Below are 19,347 nucleotides of genomic sequence, written 5' to 3' on the forward strand. Positions count from 1 at the left end.
AATAACCCCTGAGCATCACCGGGTGTGACCCTAAAAGCCCAAAACAATATAAAACAAAAAGAACAGTAGAAACAGCTTTCTAAGAAAAGGAGAAAAGGAAAGCATGGTCCATGAAAGTTGGGACATAGACTGGTGGGCACCAAGGGGTCTGAATTCTCTTGAGGGTTGATCCCCTGAGATACACTGTAACTGAGATACAGTGTAACAGCAAAAGAAGATTTCTGGTTAAGGCTTCCTCCACTTGTCCTTTAGGACAAGATATGTGAAATATTCACAGCATTTTTAACCACTCCTGATCAGACAGGTTTTCTGATTTTTTTATATTGAATTCAAGAATTCAGTAGCCATATTAGTTATAAGCCCTGGTAAGAAAGAGATTTCCAGTGAATTCTAATTAGATTTTATTAGCAAATTTTATTCTTTGGGAGAGGAGGCAGATACTCCTGGTGGTGTCCAGACCAGGGCTCCCATCGACTGCAGCCCTTTGAGCCTTGCAAATGCATCATCAGTGTTTCTTCCCTTTTTTCCCTTTTACACTGCTGGGAATGGAACTCAGGGTTTCACACATGCAAAGCATGTGCCCTGTCACCAAGCTATATCCCCAGCAAAGTAATACTTGTTCTTATAGGAAATTCAGTAAATGATTATTTTAAATACGCCTGCCTATCCTTTCTGCCTGTCACTGGGTTCTTTTGATACACAAGCTGGGAGGGTTGACTCACTCTAGGCAGTTCCCTGTGCCCTGGAACATATGCAATAAGGATTTTATCTTGGGGTTGGCCACCCAGGCGCCATGCCAGGAAGGAAGAGGACCGGGCGGCATGCTTGGGGGTTGGGTGTGGTGAGACCCGGGGCTGGCGTGCGGCTGAGCTCGACTGATCAGCCACCTGACGTGCGTATGTGTGTGTGCGTTCTCTCTTCCAGCCTCGACACCCGTGCTACAAGCAAGTCAGAGTCCCACCAGCGGCCCGCATGATGGACTCTCAGGTCAGACCCCGGGGAGGGCGAGGCCAGGCAGCCCTGTGGGTGCCCATAGTGTGGACCTGGCCTGACCGAAGTGCTGCTGAGAGGAGCTGCACATTCATAGTCAAGAGGAAAACAGTCCCCAACTTCCACCCCTTCCCGCTGCACCTGGTGCCTGCTTGCTAACGGGAAGGGCAAAGGACGCTTTCAAATTTAAGATGGTTTAATAGCTCTAGTTTTGGGGCTGGAGCAATAGCACAGCCGGTAGGGCGTTTGCCTTGCATGCGGCCGACCCGGGTTCGATTCCCAGCATCCCACAGGGTCCCCTGAGCACCGCCAGGAGTAATTCCTGAGTGCATGAACCAGGAGGAACCCCTTTGCATCATTGGGTGTGACCCAAAAAGAAAAAAAAAAGAAAGAAAGAAAAAGAAATAGCTCTAGTTTCCTTAGGCAGGGACATCCCAAGGTCATCTAGCCCAGTCCTCTATCTTCAGCAGGATAATACCTAGGTGGTGTTACCTTGTTTGCTTCTGTTGGGGAGAGGAAGTGAAGGCCCATGCAGTGGGAGCCACTTCTTTCCAGTGTTCCCAAGCTCGCTGTCTCCCCTTTGGCTAAATTACCTCATGTCTTCCCTGCACCCAGTCCCAGGGACCTCTCTGCGCCCTCTCCAAACATAACAGTGTCTGGTTCTCCTCATCCGTGGCGGGAGGCATTTCTGGTTTGGCTTTAGAAACTTCCATGGGCCGTTGCTGCCACACTCAGTGCTCCCAGCAGTGCCTAGAGGTGCCTCTCGTGCTTTCATGTCAGTCTCCTTCTCAGCCGACTGTGCATTCACCGTGAATTCTTCAGATCCATGCACCCGCTGCTTGGAAATGGGAGGTCTAACACTTTGCAGGCAGCAAAGAAAAGTCGCTTGCTTGAGCAGAGGTGACTTGGGACTCCCTTTGGACTGTCCTCAGTGTTCAAAACACTTTCTTGCTCGGTACTGCTGTTGCCTGCCCTATATTGTCTTTCCGCTTATAGCTGCTGCTTCCTCTTCATATTTCCAGGATACCTGTGAATTAAAAACAAAAAGAAAAGATGTGGATGTAGATGTTTTTTATGTATGGGGCCCTGGGTTCCATCCTCATCAATCCCGCAAAACACCCATACACGCAGGTATATGTGTGTACACACACACACACACACACACACACACACACACCCCCTGCATGTGGTCCCTATGCCTCCCTGGGCGGGGATCTAGCTCAGATGACCCGAGTGCACGCTTCACCTGTGGAAGCCTGAGGATCCATCCGCAAACTACCATATGTGACCACCCCTCAATAGAATTGCCTCACCCCACATTGTTTCATGTTTTTTTTTCCTGACACCCCTTCATTGTGTGGAGGTGGATACAATTCCTCCTAGTGTTTTCTTTTTCTTCAATGAGAAAATAGATCCAGAAATTTCCTAGTGTTCCAAGAAGCCGGAAACTTTCTCCATCAGAATCATCCTGGTGTGTTTATTTGTATGCTGGGCCTGTGCTCCACTGCTCAGCCACAGCCCTCACTGAGTTTTCTGGATTTTTTTCCCTTGGATCTGTTTCCAGCTTTCAAAAGAGCTGTGATAACATGTACCAGTTTAGCCTTGCTTGGAAAGTCACCCCTTCAGAGTCCACGAAGACACGAGCCACACGTGTCTGCTTTTGTCAGGCACTTTCACTTCTTGCTCTGTGAGCTTTGGTTTTCCTGTAGCTATTTTTGTGGTACTGTTCATATCGGAGTCCTATGAATGTTTTTTTTTTTTTGGTGGGGACTCCTCAGGCGCCCGGGGTCACTCAGCTCAGCTGCTCGGGCGGGCTGGTTGGGTGCTGGGATGGCCGCGTGTACATGGCCACACGCTACAGCTTTTGAGCTGCCTCCCTAGAGCCTGCGTTTGTTTGTTGGACATGCTTAACCTGAATTTGGTCCCCAGCACCACAGACAGTTCCCCAAGTCCTTGAAAGCAGAGCCAGGAGTAAGCAGCTCTGAGTACCACCCGGTGTTACCCCAAAACAAAAGCAAAAACATTAAAAAGTGAAATTGCCTTTGAGGTTTTTTTTTTTTTTTTTTTTGCTTTTTGGATCACACCTGGCGATGCACAGGGGTTACTCCTGGCTCTGCACTCAGGACTCACTCCTGGCGGTGCTCAGGGGACCATATGGGATGCTGGGAATCGAACCTGGGTCGGCCGCGTGCAAGGTAAACTCCCTACCCGCTGTGCTATTTCTCCGGCCCCCTGGTTTTGTTTTTCTTACTGTCTGGTCCTGGTTTTACCAGGTTTGGACACGCGGGCTAGTCTGTTTGTTCGGTTGCATTGGAGAGCTTTCTGGCCTTTCTCTGTTGGGACTAATGTTGCAGTGGACAGCTACCTTTGCTTCTTTCAGGTTTCATTCCCTGTTCACCAAGATTGCTGAAGTTTGTGTAATTTCTTGTTAGGTATTGTCCTGTACTCTAAAAAGGATAAACAGCTGTCAAATGAAATCATCCATCTTCTATCCATTTCAACATTTTTTTGTTTTGTTTTGGGTCCATACCCAGCAGTGCCCAGGGCTTGCTCCTGGCTCTGTGCTCAGAATCAGGGATCATTCCTGGCAGGGCTCAGAAGACCATTTGTGGTGTTGGGGATCAAACCCATGTTGAACACCTGCAAGGCAAGCGCCCTAGTGCTATACTGTTTCTCTGCCCCATCCAGTTTAACTTTATGCACTGGAAATTTAAAAAAAAAAAGTTATAGTTCCATTCTTAGCTGCTCACAGGCCTTTGTAATGTGTGTGTATGTGTGTGTTGTTTATTTTTGGTTCACAATCTGTGATGCAGCTCACTCCTGGCTCAGTGCTCTGGGATCAGTCCTGACAGGGTCGGGGGACCATGCGTTGGTGCTGGGAATCAAATGCTCATCAACCACATGCAAGGCAAGTGCCCTACCCGAGTACTGCCATCACTCTGACCCTCTGTTCTCGAGAGTAAAACTCGCACGGCTTGGGGCTGGAGCAATAGCACAGCGGGTAGGGCATTTGCCTTGCACGCGGCAGACCCAGGTTCAATTCCCAGCATCCCATATGGCCCCCCGAGCACTGCCAGGAGAGATTTCTGAATGCATGAACCAGGAGTAACTCCTGTGCATCACTGGGTGTGACCCCAAAAAGCAAAAAAATAAAATAAAACTCGCACAGCTTCCCATTTGCAGTCCCTGTCGGAGCAGGACTCCAGGCTGCCTGTGTCCACCTGAGCTGCCCACTCCAGCCACTGTGAGGATCTTTGCTCTCTCCCTCACTGCCGGTCCTCTGTCTTTAGTGGCTGTGTGAGAGACAGACCCTGACACTGATATTCTGTAACTGCTGCTCTGCCCACACTCGGGATGCCAGATCACCAGCCTTTCATCAGAAGAGCAGTGATGCCCGGCATTTGCGTCCCGGTGCTGCTGTAACAAAACATCACCAACTGGATGACTTAAATAGCCACAGTTTCTTCCTCACAGTTCTGGAGGCCAGAAATGTCATATGTGGGGCTGGAGCGATAGCACGGCAGGAGGGCATTTGCCTTGCACGCGGCCGACCCAGGTTCAATTCCTTGCATCCCATATGGTCCCCTGAGCACAGCCAGGAGTAATTCCTGAGTGCAGAGCCAGGAGGAACCCCTGTGCATTGCTGGATGTGACCCCCCCCCAAAAAAAACTGTCATATCTGGGTTGGCTTCTCCCAGGGGCTCTGAGGGAATCTGTCTGTGCCCCTCTCAGCTGCTGATGTTTCTTGGCTTAGAAGCACACCAGTAGTCAGCTCCTGCCTAAGTGTGTATGTTGATTCTGTAAGTAAATCTCCCTCGCCTTCCTCTTATCAGGATATCAGCCCAGCAGGTCGGGCTCTTGCCTGGCACACAGCCAACCTGCATCTGATCCCCAGCCGAAAATATGGTCTCCTGAGCCCTGCCAGGAATGATTCCTGAGCACAGAGCAAGAATTGAAACATAAGCACTGCCCTTCCCCCCCAAAAAATTGAAGTTTTGCTCTGTTTATATTGGGGGCCACATCTGGCAGTGCTTGGGGTGCTGTGTGGTGCCAGGATTGAATGCCGGACTCCTGCATGCAAAACGTGCAAAGTTTCTTGTCCCAAAGGGAAGCTTGGCTGTGGCTAGATCCAGAGAGTCAGGCCTACCAGCCTTTTTTAAAAAATTTTTATTAGTGAAACACCATAAGGTACAGTTGTAGACTTACACATTTTTGTGCTTGGGTTTCAGTTGGGCTGGAGCGATAGCACAGCGGGTAGGGCATTTGCCTTGCAAGCGGCCAACATGGCCAACCCAAGTTCAATTCCACCACCCCTCTCGGAGAGCCCGGCAAGCTACCGAGAGTATCTCGCAAGCTACCAGTGATGTATTCGATATGCCAAACGCAGTAACAATTGTCACAATGAAGACATTACTGGGCCCGCTCGAGCAAATCGATGAACAACGGGAGGATAGTGACAGTGACAGGGTTTCAGTTATACAATGATCGAGTACCCATCCCTCCACCAGTGCCCACCCTTCACCACCAATGATCCCAGCATCCCTCCCACCCCCTATCCCCCCCATCCCCCCTGCCTCTGTGGCTGGGCATTCCCCTTTATTCTCTCTCTCCTTTGGGTGCTGTGAGGCCTACCAGCTCTTGTGGGTGAGAGCAGGAATCCAAGTAGGCACTGCTGACGCCTGGGCAGTCGGGAGGGGCTCTCTGGCTCCAGTGCTGTGCCAGACCCGCCCGTCTCTCACCTGCTTTTGTTGTAGATCAACAACCGTTCTGGCCTCCACGATGAGCACATCACCAACTTGCTCTTGTTCGGTTTCCTCCAAAACTGCTCCAACCTTAATTTCCGTGAAGAGCTGGAGGAGCTGCAGTTCCAGCTGCCGGGGCCTGCTCCCTCCACGTGTCGGCTGCAGCGGCAGGGCCTGCGGGTACAGCTGCAGGGCCCAGAGCTGCAGACCGACGGCAACCACTGCAGTCAGCTGCTCGTGGACGGAGAGACAGGTAGACTGGGGGGCCCGCTGAGCGTGCAGATGCCACTCCAGTCGCTGCACTCTGTGACTCTGTCTGTGCCTTGTCCCATTTTCTCGTCATTTTCTGGCCTGAGTGCACCGTTTCTCTGTGTGAGTCCTGTTAGTACTTTCATTTCCCGAGACCGCCCACAGCACTGGGGCCTTGGAGTGTTCAGAGGCGTTATGGGGGTTCTTGGCCAGAGGCAGGAGGTCACAGCGAGCAGAGGGCGGTGTCAGGCGGCTCCACTGTCATCTTCACGCACTGTGATGACCCCCGGCCCTTGCGTTTGACTCCTTGCTGCCCTCACAGCGACTCTCTGGCCTGACTGAGGCTGAGAGCCAGAAATGGGGACTGTTGAGTCTCACCCAGATTGCCCAGAATCATGATTCATAGTAAAGTATACTGGGTGTTCTGCGAGGAAATTTTTCACAGTGTACAGGTCTGGTTAGAATCACTGCCCTCGAAGCCCAGAATGACTCAATTTAACCTAGTCATCAAGACCCATGAGGTCATGCTGCCCTCTGGTGGCCCTGGGGAGACCAACAGCAAAGTCAACCACTGTGGGGCTTCTCCAGAGGAAGACAGGCTCTCCCCAAACGAGTAATGGAAATTCTCGCCATCATTTAATGGGCCAAAGCTGGGGCCACTCGAGCATTGAGCACTGTGAAGTAAGAAGAAGAAATGCACACCCTTACTCTCCAGGATGGAGTGTGCCAGGTCAGCCTTTGCACCTCCAGCTGTGGCCTAAGTTGTCTAGGGGGACTGACAGGAGGTTCCCACTTGCTAAGAGGTTTCAGAGACTTTTTCTTTGAGCATGTTGTGAGCATGTTGTCTGCCCAACCCTAATGTGGAATCGGGCACCTGGCGCTGTTCTGAAGCCCCAGGAGAGCAGGGACAGGAGCTTGAGGGACTGTCCGAATCTGTGCCCTGGGCTACTCGCTGTTCCACACCATCCTGACCCCGTCCTCAGCCCAGCTCCTGAACAGCCTCTGTTCCCAGACCTACTCCAGAAGCCTGCATAGAAGGGACAGCCGTGTGGGCTCAGCAGGGACCGCTGTGGTCTGCCACAGAAGTGAGAGTTGGCTTTGTTTCGAAATAGAATCTTGGCCTTTTACTGGGAGGTTTGTGGGTTGAGGACGCCGAGCAGGGCCAGGGTCTCGATCTGCTTTTCTCTCTGCTGCTTCGTTTGATCATTCAGATTCTGAAAGCCAGGAAGAAATCATCCAGGACATTGCCAGGCAGCTTGCCCACATTGGGGACAGCATGGACCGCAAAATCCACCCGGCACTGGTGCAGGACCTGGCAGCACGGTTTATGAATGGGAACCTGTCCGAGGAAGTAAGTTCGAAACCCCCCACGTACCTGTGCAGGGTCACTTGGGAAGTGTGAGGGTTGTTCAGTTGTTAGCTGAACTAGTAAAATTTCTTCCCTGTCAGACCTGTGGCCAGTGAGGTGACTTAGATCAGAGCTGTCTGCAGAGAATGGGAAGTTGATCTGTAGTATGGGTCATTCTGAAGAACACCTAGGAAACTTGAATCTTAAAGCCAGAATCAAGAGTTTGGGGATTAAAGCTTCAAAAAGGATAAGAAATTGAATCTTCCAGGGTTCTTCCACCTTTAAGACACGCCTTGTTCTAGTGATCTCTCCCCATCTGCTGTTCCCCAGCTTCCAGGCATGGCCGCACACCTCTCCTGCAGTGTAGACAGTGTTGTTTGTGAATCAGTCAGCTGCAAGGTCCTTTTCTGTCCTATTGAGAGAGGGAGTCACTTATCTCCTTTATCTAAGTCTGCACCATTAAGGTAGCTCTGATGCATCCTGACTTTTCAACTGGTTTTTGATTTTCAGTGCTTTAGAGGCAAGGATCGACTAGCTTCTGTTCATTCTAGTCTCGTTACAAACACTGGAAGTTTGAAAGCAACATGCTCACCGGCTGCGTGTGGCTACCGAGCCCCAACAGGGCCAGGGTCTCATCTGCCTGCTCCTCACTGTGTTGCCACTTAATTGTCATTGTTTTCCAACTTCTCCTTAAGTGTTTTTGTTGGTTGCTTTGTAAGTTTTCTTTCAGTTTTAGGGTCACACCTGATGGTGCTCAGAGACTCCTCCCAGCTTGGGGGATGCTCCAGGGGGTGCTTGCGAGATCGAACCTGGACCTCCAGCATGCAGACTACACACTCCAAACTTTAGAATCATCTCTTTAGCTATTTAATGAACCTTGCATCTAAAGGAGATCCTGCTACTTTACACTTACCATTAGAGAGCTTCTCCTGTAAGAGGAAAGAGTGTTGGTGACTGGGCTCTGTGTCCCTACAGGAGAGAGGGAAGTGCCTGGGAGATGCGCTGAGACAGATCCTGCAGACTTACCCTAAAGACATGGAGCAGGAGAAGATCATGCTGACGATGACCATGCTGCTGGCCAAAAGGGTGGCCGATCACACACCCTCTTTGCTGCGGGATGTCTTCCACACAACAGCGAACTTTATCAACCAGAACCTGCTTTCCTGTGTGAGGACCTTAGTCAGAAATGTAAGAGATGGTCAACCCCTGGCCCCGTCACGGAATCCTCTGGGCCTCTGCCCATGCCCATTTTCCTCCGAGGGTTGGCAGTGCCATGGAGCTCTCTGCACGGCACCTTCCCCTGCTTCTGAGAACCAAACCATATTGAAGGTTGTTACAGAGCAGAATCCTTGCTCAAGTTTGACTTGAGTAAAACCTAAGTAAACCTCAACTTGGTTTTACTTGTCGCCAGAAAATTCTGCGGAAGGTATCCTCTCGAACTTGGATCAGTTTTACTTTTTAAGACTTGTACTGTTAGAGGGGCAGTGAAACATATCTAATACTATTGATAGATTCATAATAGTATGCTGGAGATGTGTTCCTGTATTGTGTGGGTATGTGACAGTGGCAGCATAATGTGGACATGTAGCAGCAGGGAGGGAATATGAGGGGGTGTGATGTGGACCCCAAGTAGTAGGAGGAGGGACCCACGCTGAGTCTCCTTAGTCTGTCTCAGCTTCAATGTCAGAAAAAAAGTGTAGCCAAAATTTCTTTTAAAATGTGCTTGTCGGGGGCTGGAGCAGTAGCATAGCGGGTAGGGTGTTTGCCTTGCACGCAGCCAACCCGGGTTCGATACCCAGCATCCCATATGGTCCCTTGAGCACTGCCAGGGGTAATTCCTGAGTGCAGAACCAGGAGTAACCCCTGTGCATCGCCAGCTGTGACCCAAAAAGCAAAAAAAAAATTTTTTTTAAATGTGCTTGTCAAAGATGATGTGGAGAGAGCCCAAAAAGAAAAGAATGAACAAAAATCTACCTCTTTCCCAGATAACCTCTTTGCCTAAAACCAGGATGCTCAGTATTATGCACTTCATAATGCTGCCCAAGGCCTCAGGATAATTCGTTAGACCCAATGGTGAGTTCAGTGAATATCTCAATCTGTAGACTTGAAAGTGTGAGCAATATCTGAGATCATTTTGTCAGGCAGTTGTCTTAATATTTATTGCTGTGCCTTAAAAGCATTCTCTATGTACTGTGGTCTTCAGTTGTGTAAACATTTGAAGTGTTTAAAATTGAAGGGCGTGTCTGAGCCACACAGGCGGTGCTCAAGGGCTATTCCCAGCATGATGCTGGCACCAGGGGGTCATATTGGGCCTCCTGCGTGCAAAATATGTGTTCGGCACTTTAAGCCATTTCCCATCCCCACAAAAAACATTTTTTAAGTCTTTATTTTGAGTGGTGCCCAAAGCTTACTCCTGGCTCTGTACTCAGGGCTCAGTCTGGTAGGGCTGAGGGACTGTAAGTGATTCCAGGGATCAAATCCCAGTTGGCTGTGTGCAAGGGAAGTTCACTACGTGCTGTAACTATCACTCCGGCCCCTATAAACATTTTTAAACAGGAGAATGAATATAAATGTCAAATTGGTGTTAAACTAAGCTTGGAAGGGCATAATTGTTGGAAGGACAATTGAGAAAGTACCTATAGAGCTTTTACCTGCAACCTCAGATTAAGGATTGCTACCTGTTCCTGGCACCTCAGTCCCACGAAGATGCCCTTGGTGCTATAAGTGATTTGCTAGGTGTTACTAAATGAGCACCTTAAAATCCCATTTTGGCTGTTGCACACATTCGGTGAAAAATAGGGTGTGAGATGGGAAAGGGGGGTCCTAAGACTGTTTCTGTGTTTTACACTTTGTTTCTGTGACTTTGCCATCAGACCTCTCAGTACTGTGCTGGTTTATGAAACAGGCTGGCTAAATCTGCTTGTCTTCCTTTCTCACTGTAGGACACAGATTGAACAGATGACTCTGGAAGAGCATGACTGGCTAACACTTGGCATGGTGACAGAAGAGAGCTGCCTGAAGTGGCGATGGGAGCCACAGTAACCAAACAGTTCTTAGGATCGGCATGAGAAAATGTGTTTCGTTTTCAGGACAATATTTTCAACTTGTGACTGATTCAGAGATCTCTACATTAATATACTTGAATGAAAATGTCAGTGTGCATATTTTTGAATGCATTTCCTACCCCCTAAATCCATCTACATATCATGCCCTTAATTCAACTGTATGAATTCCTACTTGAATAATATGGAGCAGGGGTACTTGGATGCCACGCGACATGGTGCTCAGGGGTCCATGATGCCAAGGATCAAATCCAAGACTCCTGCATGCAAAGCATGCACGCCAGCCTCTTGAGCATTCTCCCAGCCTTGAAGATTAAATGTAAAAGCAGACTTTTGGGCAAAAGGAAAAACAAAAAACCTTTAGTGCAACTTTGGTCTTTATGGCAGTAATGATACCATGTTCGAGAAGAACAGGATAAAAGAAGAAATGTACAGGTTCAGTCTTCCTCCACTGACACTGAGGAGCTGAGTGTGGTCTGTCTAACAGATGGATGGGGTCTAGAGTGATAGCACAGCGGGCAGGGCACTGGCCTTCCAGGTGACTCACCAGAGTTCGGTCCCCAGCACCCCATGTTGTCCCGAGCCTCACCAATAATGACTCTGAGTGCAAAGCCAGAAGTAAACCCTAGTCATCGGTTGGGGGAGCCCCCCAAACCAAAAACACTGAAAAATAAAAACCAGGTGGCTCAAGAAGTTCTGGACCAAAGTTCTGTACTCAAACAATGGGACTGTCAGGCCTCAAACTGGTTTGACTTTTTTCACTTTATTTCTTATCCATTTCTTGATTTCCTTTTGAGTCAGAAATAACAGGAAGGAGCCTGTGTTAACACACTTTTCAAAATCAGGTACTTAAACACCTTTTCGCAAGAAATCCAAGCTTTGATTAAAAAAAAAAAACCTAAGCTAATCTAGCATTCTAAAAAGACTTCATTGAATCAAAGAATAGGGCCAGAGATTAAAGAGGAGATAAAGTATAAACCATTGCTCCACATATAAACATCCTCTACTCCCCCACCCCCCCAAAAAATGAGTGATTCTTAAGTGAAGCCAAGAGTAAACGCTGAGCACAGCTAAACCCCAAACCTTGACCGTTGCTCAAAAATCTCACATTTTTCCCGTCTTAAGTCCTAGGCAAAGTATGTGCTATACCTGACGGTATTTTGGAGACCATCAGCACTCACTCCCCAACCTGAAGTTGGTAGATTTTACAATCTCCATGCACTGAGAAATGAATAAAGAATGTCTTTCCTCATAACTGCTAAGTATTTGTGACTGGAAGGCCATGTTGTGGCAGAGAGCATTCTTCCTACGTGAGGCTTTGGTTCACCATCAGCACCTCCTAGTCCAAAACAGGATGCTAGGTGTGTCTAACAGTCGAGTGGTGTATTCGGTATGTTCTGAAACCAGCTTGAGCCCAATCTTGCCTCTCTAGGGCCTCGCCGTCAGCTGCTGGTTTTCAGGACTCCTGCATGGTTTGTAGCACCAGAGCCTGCTCTTATTTTCCAACTACTTCATGTGCTGTGCTGACTGAGAGCTTGAATATGGAGCGTCCTCTGGATGAAAAAACATGTTTTCAGAGCGTGAGGTCAAGGTCAAGCCCAATAAACATGTACATACAAACACTTCAACATTATCTAACGCAATCCTACGTGAAGTACGGGCATATGGCTACCATGAGGTAGAAAGACGAGCCAGCCAAGTATCTTCAAGATCTCATTTTATTTCAATCTCCAGTTTCTTACCCCCAACATATTCTTCTAACTGAAAACACAATCCATAGAATAAAACTTTGTTCCTTTCAGTGACAAGTCAGTTGGCTAAAAGGCAAGTAACAGGAGGGGGCAAGAAAAGAGGGCACGGAATAAAAGAAGGGAAGAGTAATAAAGGGAGAGAATCTGGGCTGTATCAAGAAGAGCCACTGGGGTTTCTTTTTTTTTTTTTTAAGGTAAATGAGATACTTAAGAGAAATGTTTATGTTGACTTAATTGTAAGCATGTTTAATTCCAGTCATTTTGAGGCATCAGAACCAATCATAAATTGAAACTCAGACAAGGGATAAATAAGCAAGAGGCACTTTTAATCGGAAGAGGAAAGTGGAAGACTCTGATAACATAAGTTCTAAGGAAAAAACGAACTCTATCTTTTCCTTTGGTCCTGGCCAAAGTCTGAGCTATACGTTGCTATTCCCTTGCTAGGAATCATCAGGAGCAACCGTTATCCAGCCTCTGATGGGGAAGCTTACACTTCGGGGTCTTTCTTTTATTCCTAGGGAAGAGAGCAACTGGTACTTCCAGAATGTCAAAACTTTTCTAAACAGCACACTAATGAACCAGTGACTTCTAGTGGTGCAAAGAACACTCACAGAAGTGAGCGATATCAAATTCCCCTTAGGAGAGAGGGCAGGAATCCGTCGCGCCAGCTGCTGCTTATACAAGGCCTTGCAAGTATCCCTGAGAACAACTCCAACCTGAGCTTCGACCAAGCTGCTGCCTGGCAAGGGCTCTTGAAGTGTAAACATAAATGGGAGGATCCCTGTGGTTTCAACGCATGACATTTCAGGGAGAGGTGGAAGGAAAGGGAAGGGATTTATTAGTATTTTAGTAGAAACAATTAGATTTTCGGTGAAGCAATGAAAACGAGGTAAGCAAGAACAGTTGACTGACTCTCAGAAGTAGTGTGTGGTCAAGACTTAGTTTGACGTTCTCCAGTGAACAGTGGAGTGGAGCGGATAGTTTTTCACTGGGAAATCACCTGCAGAATTTTGAGCAAGCTTTGCCAGTGGCTCACTCCTGCTCAATACTACTTGAGACTGTGACTTCTGAGTGTTGAGAGGCAAGGACGGACGAAAAGGAAAAGGGAAAATTCATTGATTATTCCTTCGTTAGACTGCCTTCCCCTTACTTACAAGAGAAGTATGTATCTAAACAAGAAAGCAAATGTGTGATCTACACCACCATTACTAATTCAATATAAGGCATTTCATTCGGTATTTCAAGGGAAAACACCCCGAACCCTATCAACAGTTTTGTTAACCGCAGTGCCTAAATTTTTTTTTGAAAAGGGAAAACATCCCCGTCCATATAATTAGAAGTGAGGAAAAATCGTTCTAAGTTCATGCTCAATATTCAGACTCTTCTGTAGGTAGGAAGCAGAGAAAGGCTCCTCTCCTTTCAGGACACTTGGTTTAGAGAGCACTTGTTGCCCTGTGCAGTGTTCAGCTGGCACAACCATTTGCAGACAGGCTATTAATACTGCTTTGCAGGGTCACAAAAGAGGTAAGAACTGGAACATGCACTACAATTGCATTCGGTTTGGAAGCCAGAAAAATTTAAACCATTGCCTTGCATCTCGTAAACGAGGAGACTTTAAAAAGATGTCCTCAATCTGTAAAAAGGGGATAATTACCCAGTAGAACTGTGAAAGGGAAACAGCTAGAGAAGTGCTCATACATATGCTAAAAATTAGTTATCTTTTTTTTTAAGGAAAAAGATTCTTGTGTGGAAAAACTACACCCTTGTCACAGTCTGAGCAACTCAGTGGAAATAGGAAACATTTTACAGTTTTAAACTTGTCACAGCTGGAAACAGAAAACATTTCCAATAGGAAACATCTGGCATCAAGTGTGTTACTAAGTAAAATAACGCCTGTGAGGGAATATTCTCAGAGGCCAATTGTTCTTGCTATAAATGATCAGAAAGTCCTCTCGATGAACTAGTCCTCATGATTATGTCACTTCAAAATCATTTTTTAGGTCTTTGGGCCACACACAATGTGGCTCAAGGGCTACTCCTGGTTGTGCTCAGGAGTGACCCCTGGTGGTACCATTCGGCAACTGAACTAGGCTCAGCCACATGCAAGACTAACCTAGATCTCTGGCCCTTGCTACTTCAAATTTTTAGAAAGCAAAATTTGTGCACAAAAAAAATAAATAAATAAAAAGAGAGAAAAGGGGCCGGAGAGTATAGCAGGTAGGTTCAATCTCCAGCACCCCATGTGGTCATCTGAACACAGCTGGTGTGGTCCAAATACTAAAAAACTTTTTAAAAATAATTTTTAAAAAGACAGAAAGAAACAATATTACCTATCTTTTCTTTCTATTAAACTTCTAAAGTAATTGAATATTTCTATGGGTGTAACTTTGTCCAAATGACATGCTATCAAGAAAGAAGGAAAGGCAAGTTACTTTTTATATTAAAGGGTGTTAAAATAAGGTTAGGAAATGAAATTCTTCAGGAAGGGACTTATCTCGAAGGCCCAGTCTGATCTCAGCACATGGTGTAAGCCCCGGCGGGAGCAACCCTTGAAAACAACCAGGTGTGTCTCATCAAACATGTTCTGATAGACAAGACAGGACAGAACCAGGCGAGAAGATACATCAAGGATGCTTTGGGTGGTGAGTCTGTGAACTACTCAGTAGTTTCCTTTCCCTAGAAAGCTCTCTGGAGGGCAATTATTATTGAGAGTCCCCTTAAGGCACAAGGACAGGTTTTTGTAGGGTACAGTGCTATTTCATTTGAATGGGAAAAAACTTTATTTGATTATATATTTTTAAGCCCTTTACTGCCCCCCCATGATTAAAATAAATTACATTTAATGGTGCATTAAGAAGAGTTTTAGAAGGACTTAGAATTTTTACTGAAGAGGTTAAAAAAGCGAATAATATTTTGTTTTGGAGGTTTTTTCTTTCTTTTTTTTTTTTTGGCCACACCTGGTGGGGTTAGGGAACCAGGGATTGAACTCACCTACATCTAAGGCAAGTACCTCCCTACAGCATCACTCCAGGCTTGGAAGATATTTGTAATTCTTCATTTGAGTAATTCTAAATTTTCCCTTCACCATCAATTTTGATGGGGAAAGGACTAGAAAGAATGGCTTCTAGCTCCCACCAAAAAGGAGAGGGATGCATTAAGTGGTGTGTGTGTATGAGAGATAGGAGGTGAAACAGTTGAGTGTGCGCACGTGTGTGGAAAAACAGGCACTGCTGTTAAGAAACTGTCCGCAATGGGGCCAGAGCTAGAGTACAGAGGGTAGGGCATTTGCCTTCCATGGGTCCGACCCAGGTTTGACGCCCCCATGAACCCCACATGGTGCCACATAGCCCACAAGGAGTGATCCAGACTGTAACCTGTGTGATCCCCAAACAAACAAAAAACCTGTCCTTAATAGGCTGACTCCATTCTATTGCCAGAGAGAGAATGAGGAAAAAAGAATGGGAACACCGACATATCCTAATACTCAGGAACGACCAGATTCACCCTAGAAAAAATAAATGGAAAAAAGAATTTGCCATTATCCAGCAAAATATAACTGGCCAAAATCACTCTGGATGAATGTCCAACTAGGAGGAAAATAAATGAGCATGTGACAGCATCACCCCACACGTCCTTCACGGAGACACAGACCCGAATACCTCTGCCCTAAGCCTCATGTAGCAGCTCAGAAATGAACCATGTTTCTAGTTCTACTTAAATGTGTTCAGCCAATGAGTCTGGATCTAGAGTTAAAAATGTGATATGCTGAAAGAAAATTATTTTACTATAAAAAGCGTAGAATTTAGATAACCCACCAGTTTGTTTTACACTATGAAAATATAAATGTAGCAGAGTAATACAATTACCGGAGCCCCAAGAGGAAAAGAAATCTTTACTCCATCTCCTCACCTCTTACTGCATTAATCAGGGAGTACGGAAACCGTTGAAGAGAGTATGGCCAGGGCCGGAGCAATAGTTCGATGGGTAAGGTGCTTGCCTTACAGCAAACTTGGGTTCGATCCCTAGCCCCCCATATGATCCCCCAAGCCCTCCATAAGTAATACCTGAGCACAGAGCCAGGAGTAAGCCCTGAGTAGCATATGTGGCCCAAAAAAACAAACCAAACCAAACCAACCAACCAACCAACAAAAAACCCCAGCATGCTCTAAATGGGACACTAAAACCTCAAAAATAAAGAACTTTGATTTTGGTGCCAAGGTCAAATCCAGAGTGCCTCACACGTGTAAAGTTTGTGCTCTGCCACTGAGCTACATTCTTGACACACAGATGTTTTCTTGAGATAGAACTGCTGTAGGGAGAATTTTTTTGGTGGGGGCGTGGGTAGTTTGGACAACACCCAGTGGTGGGCAGAGGCTACTCTTGGCTCTGTGATTGAACACTGCTCCCTGTAGTGCTCAAGGGACCATGTGATACTGGGGATTGAACCAGGGTCAACCATATGAAAGGCAAGCACAACGGCTCCTAAACTCTCTGGCCTAAAAAAAATTGGGTGGAGTGGGGGGCGTCACTCCCAGCTGTACTTAGGGCTCACTGCTGGCACTGCGCTCAATGCCCACTCGTGGTGGGCTCAGGGGAGCAGGTAAGGGGCTGGCATCAAACCTGGCTGTGTGGCATGCAAAGCAAGCACCGTACCCACTCTACTATCTTCAGCTTCTAAAAGATTTAATTTTTAAAAATTAGTTAGAAAAAGAAAGCACAGTTAAAATATCAAATTTTGGTGACCTGGGTAGGTAAGTTTATTACAAATTTCAGGATCGAAAATGTAATTTGTTGTATTTAACTAAGATAAATATGAGGAGCTGGAGTGATAGCACAGCAGGAAGGGCATTTGCCTTGCACGCGGCCGACCCGGGTTCGATTCCCAGCATCCCATATGGTCCCCTGAGCATCGCCAGGTGTGACCCAAAAAGCAAAAAAAATAGATAAATATGACCTGAATTGTGTGTCCTGCATAAATGACTCATCCTCAGGCACTCAGGCATGAAAGGACACAGTCCCATTGCCTACAGGCATGGGATCTTCCAGAGGATGGAAAATCATGCTGATTTTCGTAGCTCACATTGATTGAACAAGAATTAGGAAAAGAAGGCTCCATTCTGGAACTCTTTCTGGAACTTCATTCTCAGCCAAACTAGAATCTTGAACATAGCCTACAGAAACTCAAAGTGCTTGAATTTCTTGAATTTCCTATTTTTTTTTACTTCAATATTTAGGTGTCTTTCTATATCTGAACTGTGATTCAACTGATTTATAAGCCAAAGTATGAAAATTCTTGCTACATGGCAAGAGATCACAGAGGAGTTGGCTGACCAGTGAACAAGACAGACCAGACAGTTTTACCCCAGCACAGGATACATACAGTGACCCTCCACCAACAGAAATGCTGGGGGGGCGGGGGGGGGGGGAATCACTGAAATCTCAGTTGTGTGGTCACAGAACAAGAGGCTTCGATTGGTCTGGAACAGACCTCAATTGGCCATCCAAGCCACTGCGCTTCGAGACAAATCTCTTCTTTAGCTAGTCACCAGGCTGTTCTCTCACAGGGAGGGAGGCCTGGGTCTCTTGTATTTGAAAGATTACTAAAGGCAGCCTCTTTACAAGGAGGGAGTAGGAGATCTGCCAGGGATCTGAAAGGTGCAAGCACCTCTCAGGGAGGGGTGGGGTGGGGTCTTAGAGGGAACCTGGGGTGCAGAGGAGAGTACGGTGGTAACCTGAGAGAGCTGAGACAGAAGGGAGAGCACCCTCACACTACAGGACCAACGATGAGGAAGAAAGGAAGAGCCCGAAGCCCAGCTACAGAACAGCATGTTTGTTCGTCAGGAAAGACATCCCCGGGGCGGGTCATTAGTGCCGAGCCCTCTTGCCTAGGAACTTCTATCCCAGATTCTTCTAAGTTAAACCCCAACCCTCTCAAGCTACGGTGCTCCACAGGGAACAATTTTATCCTCAGGGGATGTTTGGCAATGTTAGGAGACATTTCTGGCTGTCACAATTTGGGGGGGGATGGTGCTACTGGTATTCTGTGGGTAGAGGCCAGGGGTGTTGCTAAATGTCCTTCAGTGCACAGACCCGTTTCTTAAACTGCCAAGATGCCATTAATGCCAGGGCTGAAAAGCCCTGGCCTAGAGGGAACACTTTACTCATAAGATTCTAAATCGAGTATGAGCCATGGCCCTTGAAACCGACATCAGACAAAGGTGAACACCTTCCTTCTCAGTCCTTAACGGTGATCAAGCCACATCTTGGTTAGTGCAGTCTCCAATTACCGGAGTTCCACAAATGTTCAATGAGCTGCTGGCAGTTCACACTCAGGCAGTACCACCAAAACCCTGCATCCTTGTCTTCTCTCTTCTGAAGAATCTATTTCTTTCTCAGAGCCAGTGCGACCCCCACTGCCATTGCTAAGAAGGCAACGGCAGCAGCCCCTCCAAACAGCAGCACAGACTTCCCCTCAGAGAGCGGGATGACTTTCTCTTCCCCAGCTGGGGAGGGCCCTGCCCCAGAACTTTTTTCTACTAGAGTTACCTCGCCACTCAGCCCCGTTTTCGTGCGTTTCAGTACGGCTGTCCCCCCCGCCTCCAGTTCAATGGGTTCCGTTGTTGCTGCTTTCAACTCTTCTTCATCTAGCACTACAAACAAAGACGTAGGAGGGCTGACTTTCTCCACTGCAATGATTTCTGTGTCAGGTTCCCGTGTTTCCAGCAAGGAAGTGGCAGTGATATCCGGAAGCAAGGATGCTGGGGCTTCCGGAAATAAGTCTTCCGAAGTCAAAGCAGCCTCTTCCATCCCCTCGGGGATTTCTTCTTTCTCCACATGCACAATATCAGAATTGGAAGAGTTATTCTCACTCTTCTCTCCAGCCCCGTTGCTATCTAAGCTTTTGACTTCTTCAGGATCCATAGCAATCTGCTGCCAGGACTCCGGACCGAGGGACACAGGTAAGTTTTCTGTGTGCCAACTCTGACTTGCCGAGAGTGAAACAGGTAAGCTCTCTGACTGCCAAGATGTGGTCACAGTTGGAGACTCTGGAGGGCTGATTTGTCCAGAGTTGTCACTGGGAAGAATATAAATGTCATTGCTGTCTTCTACAATGATACCAGGGTATTCTTCCTCTGGTTCAAGATTAAACACAGTACCCTAGAAAAGAGGAATCAATACAAAGAACAGTAAGTATATTTAAAATA

The 19,347-nt window shown here is 47.0% G+C and overlaps 2 protein-coding genes across 2 annotated transcripts in view; one reads left to right on the forward strand and one right to left on the reverse strand.

The window, feature by feature from the left end:
• Positions 1 to 975: 975 nt before the first annotated feature.
• On the forward strand, positions 976 to 10,580 carry BID (BH3 interacting domain death agonist). The gene is made up of 5 exons (XM_056119983.1): positions 976 to 987; positions 5,745 to 5,985; positions 7,193 to 7,332; positions 8,305 to 8,517; positions 10,272 to 10,580. The coding sequence occupies exons 1-5, from the start codon at positions 976 to 978 to the stop codon at positions 10,281 to 10,283; spliced, it is 618 nt and encodes a 205-aa protein (XP_055975958.1). The 3' UTR covers positions 10,284 to 10,580.
• A 1,718-nt stretch (positions 10,581 to 12,298) lies between these two features.
• The window catches only part of BCL2L13 (BCL2 like 13), an 85,056-nt gene continuing 78,007 nt past the window's right edge, over positions 12,299 to 19,347 (reverse strand). Inside the window, exon 7 of the mRNA XM_056120210.1 lies at positions 12,299 to 19,300. Coding sequence (XP_055976185.1) covers positions 18,524 to 19,300 — 777 coding nt within the window. The 3' untranslated portion in view covers positions 12,299 to 18,523. The remainder of the gene's footprint in view (positions 19,301 to 19,347) is intronic.

This window comes from Sorex fumeus, unplaced genomic scaffold, assembly GCF_029834395.1.
Source record: "Sorex fumeus unplaced genomic scaffold, SorFum_2.1 ptg000042l, whole genome shotgun sequence".
Taxonomy (NCBI): domain Eukaryota; kingdom Metazoa; phylum Chordata; class Mammalia; order Eulipotyphla; family Soricidae; genus Sorex; species Sorex fumeus.

Excerpts from the sequence above, each read along its gene's own strand:
- BID (XM_056119983.1), top strand. Across the intron at positions 5,986-7,192 it reads GCTCGTGGACGGAGAGACAG|ATTCTGAAAGCCAGGAAGAA; the intron begins GTAGACTGGGGG and ends TTGATCATTCAG. Across the intron at positions 7,333-8,304 it reads ATGGGAACCTGTCCGAGGAA|GAGAGAGGGAAGTGCCTGGG; the intron begins GTAAGTTCGAAA and ends GTGTCCCTACAG.